Source organism: Pterocles gutturalis, unplaced genomic scaffold (genome assembly GCF_000699245.1).
Source record: "Pterocles gutturalis isolate BGI_N339 unplaced genomic scaffold, ASM69924v1 scaffold13061, whole genome shotgun sequence".
NCBI lineage: Eukaryota > Metazoa > Chordata > Aves > Pterocliformes > Pteroclidae > Pterocles > Pterocles gutturalis.
Window position 1 is genome coordinate 1 of NW_010100540.1, and position 6,075 is coordinate 6,075.

The 6,075-nt window shown below is 48.7% G+C and overlaps 1 protein-coding gene across 1 annotated transcript in view; it reads left to right on the top strand.

Moving 5' to 3' along the window:
• Positions 1–618: 618 nt before the first annotated feature.
• Positions 619–6,075, top strand: part of LOC104466726 (transmembrane protein 183A-like) — a gene marked incomplete at its 5' end in the record, with an annotated part of 13,241 nt that continues 7,784 nt past the window's right edge. The window contains 2 exons of the mRNA XM_010080255.1: positions 619–708; positions 3,645–3,788. Coding sequence (XP_010078557.1) covers positions 619–708; positions 3,645–3,788 — 234 coding nt within the window. The remainder of the gene's footprint in view (positions 709–3,644; positions 3,789–6,075) is intronic.

Genomic DNA, 6,075 nt, shown 5'->3' on the forward strand with positions numbered 1-6,075 from the left:
GGGTTGAGGGGAGATGGGGATGGCCCGGGGCCTGGCTCCACCGGGGGAAGCCTCAGAGGAGAGCCTGGGCTTCAGCTGGGACCTGGGGGATGAAGTGGCTTTTCCTGAGGGGTTGAGGGGCCTGGGCTTGGCCAGGGTTGAGGGGAGATGGGGATGGTCTGGTCTCAGCCGGGAAGTGAGCTGGGCTTGTGGAAGGAGAGAGCTGCCTGCAGGACGGCGCTGGCCTGGTGTGGGAGTGGGGAAGTGAGCTGTGTGGGGTTGTGCAGGAGGAGCCTGGGCCTGGAGGATCCGGCAGGCGTGAGTCAGGCTGTGTGTGGGGGCGTGTGTGGGGGCAGGTGTTGGTTGAGGTGGAGGGAGAGGGAGAGGGAGAACTGTGCTGGGATGGGCTGGGTGGGGATCCCCAGGGCCTGGTAGCCTGATGGGCTGGGGTAGTGGTCTGCTGGGGGCTCCTGGCCTGCACCTCTCAGCTGGGGCTCCTTTTCCTGCTGTGCACTGCCTGCTCAATCCTGTGTTCCTATGGGGAGTGTCCCCTTGAGGGATGGTGGCTTCTTAGACCTTCTGTCCCCTCCCCTATAATCCGTAATCCTGCTGACACCCTGTCTCCCCCCTCTTCTGCAGTGACGGTGGCAGATTATGCTAACTCAGACCCAGCTGTCGTGAAATCTGGACGGGTGAAAAAAGCTGTGGCCAATGCAGTGCAGCAAGAAGGTGAGTCTGCACTGGGCAGCCTGCCTTCTCCAGGCTGACTTGCTGTTTCGCTGGCCTCTGCATGATGTAGGAAACTCCTCTTCCATGGCCTGAGAAAGTCTGTCTCATCTGATGCCTGAAAGTGCGGCTGTGTTCCTCTGCAGAATCAGGTTTTTAGGCTCTTGGGAGTTTTTGCAGAAAGCCTGTTGGCAGTCTGGTAAGAATTGCTGTTACTGCCTGAAATGGAAGGCTTCTTTCTGTTAGCTATTGGGTGTTATCTCCTGTTCGAAGGAGAAAGTAACACAGGAGGAGTCTTTATTACTGTAGACAGCTTTATTAGCAGGTAAATTTCTTTGAAGTGGGAATAAGGTTATGAAAGTTCTGGCAAAACTGTTCCCACCTGTGCTGTAAGGGGCCAGGAGGTCTTCTGAGAGTGTTGCTGTTTCCTTGTTGAACTGTATAAACAAGCAGTTTCCTGGAAAGGTGTTGCAATATTTTGTTATCTACTTCCTCCTTGATTTTCTGAACTAACACACCCTGTTTGCATGAGAAAAGTTAGTGTTCAGGCCTCAACTTTTAAATGTAGCTGGTCACACATGTTGGAGGTGATGTTTTTACACTGAGAGTGACAACTGAACCCTTCATGTAGGAAAACTCTCGTTATGTTGCTGAGATCTTGCACGTTGAAAGAAAATAGGCTCTTTGCATGAGTGCCTGTCATGGGGAAACTGGACCAGGTGGTAATGCTTTTTAGCTGCTACTTCCAAAAGCATTTAAGATCAAGGCAGCTCCCTCTTTTGTTGCCTCCTTTGTAATGCTTCCCCCTTCCCATTCCTTCTCCTCTTCACCCCTCTGTATTCTTTCTGGGGCAGTGCCTCAAAGCACCACCCTTCAGCATCATACCTGGCAAACTGTTGTCTTTTATTTCTCCCTACTTGACCCTCAGTCCTCATCTGGCTTAACCCCTCTCCTAAAATCCTGCTCTGTTTCTGGCTCACCTCCCTGCTGTCTAGATGACTCCAGGTCACAGCAGTTCCCCGCCCATCCCTTCCTCAGGTCTTTGCAGAGTCACTGGGGCTTTCCCCTCCTTATTTGGGATCCTCCGGATCTCTCCTCCCCAGCCCCAGGGCTGTGCTCGAGCCTTATCTGGTGCAGTCCTGGTGCAGCCTTATCTGGTGCAGTGAGTGACTCATGGGGACAGCAGGCAGCTGGGAGGGGACAGCAGCCTCTGCCTGGGGAGCTTTAGCCTTTGGCCCCTTTGACTCCTGTCTCGCTTGGCTCCAAGTAAACATCGCGCTGTGTGCAACTGACAGTGAGCGGGGAGCTTCGCAGGGAGGGGAGCAAAGGCCAGGTGGAATTTTCCTGAGCTTTTTTCCTCCTCTTCCTAACCCCTACGGATGGGGTGAGGTTTACTGATGTGAGCTGAAGAGAGGGTGCCTCTCTGCGAGATTGCAATGCAGTGTGATTCAGCGTGTGAACAAACTTGTGTTGTCAACTCCAATGTTGATCTTTCCTTTGCAGAGTGGGACAGTTTCTTTTTCTAAATCCCTCTCTGAGTCTTAGTTGTCTTTTCTTGCTTGGCTGTATTTGATGTCATAACATACTGCCCTTCCTGGTGCCATCTGTTTCTCTTTTTGCCTGTGAAAGGACACAGGGCAGTGCGATTTGACAGTGTAGGATGCCACTACAGTGCATGCATACAGTTTACAGAGTAAACTGCAAAGTGAGGCAGAACTGGTTTAGGAAAGCACTGGAAGTATCTCCAGTCAGTGGGTACAGTCAAGCTCTATCCTAAAACTGGCTTTCTCTCTCCTGCTACCATTTCAAAACCTTGTCCTGTGGTTAGAAATGAGAACATCTTGGCTGAATTTATTTATGATTAGATGCTGATCTTTTTTTTTCTCTTTTTTTCCCCTGACACTCTGTCCCTTTAATTCACACAGCACATCTTGCTCTCCAGTGGCTCTGGTGACTGTAACTGTGATGTATAAAACCTTCCTGGGCTTCAGTTTGTGCTGGGTTAGAAAAGCCTGAGCAGTGCAGTCCTCCCCTGGCGTGGTCAGGTGCCTCGTGGTAGAAGTACTTTTCTCCATCTGAGCACATTGGGTTGAAATTCAACTTTTTTGCATGAATTTTCCAGACTATTTGCAAAATGTCTGTAATGCTGTTATGATGCTGGTCTCTCTATGACAGTGCCTCATGCAGGACTTAACCCTTTTTTTCAAGAGTGTCATATTACTGCCTCACACGTGGATTTTTGTGTGCTACTGAGCCTTCAATTTACAGATCAATTTTAAAAATAATGCTTTCTAAGAGGGATGTGTCTAAACATCTCCCCAGAGGCAGCAAAAAAACCCCCAAACCCAGCTGACTCTTGCTGTTTTCCTCCCTCATTAGGCCAGAGTCTTTCCCTTCGCTAAATTCTAGAACAAGCGGAGCTCCTGTGCTTGCCTCTGAGCTGTATTGCTGAGGGATTGCGTGTCATCGGCCGCAGGATCTCTTTATTGTGCTGAGAAGGGAGTTTATCTTCTCTGGGTTGACGGAACAATCCCAGAGTGGGTGCTGGCTCTGTACAGGCTGAAGGGTGGTCATGCAAGGACGCTCTGGTAGGCAGGGGAACCAGTTAGCGCTGTCGAAAAAGAGCCTGTCATTTTATTCCAAATTGTAAACAGCTTCAACTAAACCAATGGGATCATGTGCGTAATGTGCCGGTGATCATCCTCGTTGTTCATTCTTTCAAACAAGAAGCTGAAGCTGTTTCCAGTTCACTCACCCGTGCTAATCTTTCTCTGACAAGATAATCCTCTGGCCCAGGATTTACTTGCTTACGGAAAACTTGAATGCGGTGAGGGTGTTGTTTCTTAGCAGTGGCTGTGGTTCAGCTGAAGTATCTCCTGAACTTAGATCACCTTTTCCTTCCTGCTGGTATACTTACATGTCGTTGCTTGTCATTCTAGTAAAATCCCTCTGTGGTTTGGAAGCTTCTTGTGTAATTCTTTCTGTGTCTGGAGAGTCTTGTGACAGCAGCGATGAAATGGATCCAAAGGAAGGCATCAATGGGCGAACTTCATCTAGAAAGAAGAAAAGCAAAAGGCACAAAGGTAGGGTCGCCAGCCTCTCCTGGGGGGCTCTGCATGGGCTGCTTCTGTCTTCTGCGTGTGTAAATTGCTATTTACGGGCCAGTCGTGGGGCTCTTCCGGGACGTTCTGTGACTTGAATGTGCACAGGGAAATGCCACGGGTTAAATCACTTTTAAACATGCTGGGACTGGGTCAGAGATGTTGTCTTTTCACAAAAGCAGAGCCTTGGGCATGAAATCAAAGCCTGATTACTTTCAGTAAACCTCTCCCAGCCTTGGCAAATGAATCCTGCTCTTCCAAAGAGTTGTGAAACTTTGCCCCTGGATACCTGTGACTTCATTGAACACACATGGTGAAAGCATGGTTTGCTTTGGGGAGGAGAACAATGCTGCTGTCCATGATGCATTTGTTGTCAAAATCCACGCTTTTCAGGATGTTTCCAAGGCTGTGGTTTGTTACAAATGGGTTCAGAGGGCTTTTTTTTCCAGCAAGCAAGTGAATTTGGCCCCAGTGGCATCACAGTAAGTTAATTCCAAGGAGATGTATCCTTCAGCATTTACACTTTGTGCAATTCTATAGAAAGCAGTTTGTAATGCAGTCTAAGCAACAAACCGTTCTGCTGCGCTGTGGAATCCTGCAGGAGTTTCTAATCATAGGTTGCTCTTGAGCTTAGGAAAAACTCTTTGTTAATGCTGATACTAATTTATGTAACACATCAACATCCACCCCAGACTGGAAATGCAGAGCACTCCTCTGGGATGGGAGTTTAATCTCTTTTATTAAGACACTTTTTTCCAGGATTCCAAAGGATATCTGAGCGGCTAGAGTTACGGGAGTTAGGAGTCTAGAAAGACAGTGTTCAGTTCTGCCACAAGCTCTCCTTACGTCTGCTACATGTTAGAGAAGAAAAAATGTCAATAGACCAATGCTACCTCTGGCTGCATTCTGGAGTTCAGCGGTTGTGTACTTTTGATGGCTTCTTGAATCAGAGGTGAAACAGCAGAGCGGGTGTTACAGCCCCTAGTGAGTGCCTGCTGTAGATCTGTAGTGGTGGAGGGAAGTGATCCCATCCAGAGCTTTCCTTGGCTGTGAACGTGGCAATTATCACCTGAGGACAGAGTACTGCCCTTTGTTATTAACCTGCTGGCTCAGGATTACATCTGGCACCCTCCAGTTCTTAAACACCTCCTTCCTGACACTTGTTCATGACCTCATAGCAGTTTTTTCTGTTAGCACTTGTGTACAAGTTCTGTTTACTCTCTCTTTTCTTTGTGTTCCTAATGCTCAGCATTGTTTACCTATTTCTGTCCTGTAAAAGTGTGGTTTTTTTTTTTCCTCCTAAACTTGGAGCAATGTCTGTGGAAAAACGTGTGGTGTTAACTTAAAAGCACTGCAGGAGGGAAAGCAGTTTCTGAATCTTCAGTTCTGGTTGAGCAGTTCTGACACCTCTGAGAGGAAGAACGGGCCATTCTGTTCGTCTGTGAATTGCATTAAAAGTTTCCCATCCCAGAAGCCTTAATGATGATACAGATTTAAGAAAAGCAGGTGATGAGCCATTAGAACAGTTGCAGAACAGAATTAGACGCCCACCTTAGCAGAGCTCCTACAAAATACCGTGGCCATTTGAACAAAGAGTTGACAGGCTTGGAAATGTCTTAATGTTCAGGGACTTCTATTGTAAAGCATTTTTTGATGACCTGTTAGATGAGCAGTTTTGCTAAAAATGCATGAGCTTGGCCCTCCTAAAGTTGTCTCTGTATTTGCCATCCAATTTTTATTTCTCCACTTACAGGTTATTTTTTCAGCTCTGAAAGGGTCAAGCATTGAAACAGGGTCTGGATAGGCTGTGGGGTTTCCGTCCTTGGATACAGTCAGAACTTGACTGGACAAGACCCTCAACAAAATGATTGATTTCAGCCAGCTTTGAGCTGGGCTGTTTGGACTAGAGACCTCCAGAGAACACTTTCAGCCTAAATTGTTCTTTGAATTTGACACTTTGCATACTTGTACAGACAGTGCAGCAGGGACACACGAGCCGGCAATGTGCGCTGGCAGCCCAGAAATCCCCCGTGTCCTGGGGACATCCCCAGCAGTGTGAGCAGCAGGGCGAGGGAGGGGATTGTCCCCCTCTGCTCCGCTCTGGTGAGACCCCCCCCTGCAGTGCTGCCCCCAGCTCTGGGGTCCTCAGCACAGGACAGACACGGAGCTGCTGGAGCGGGACCAGAGGAGCCACGGAGATGGTCCGAGGCTGGAGCAGCTCCCGTGCAAGGACAGGCTGCGGGGGTTGGGGGGGTGGAGCCTGGAGGAG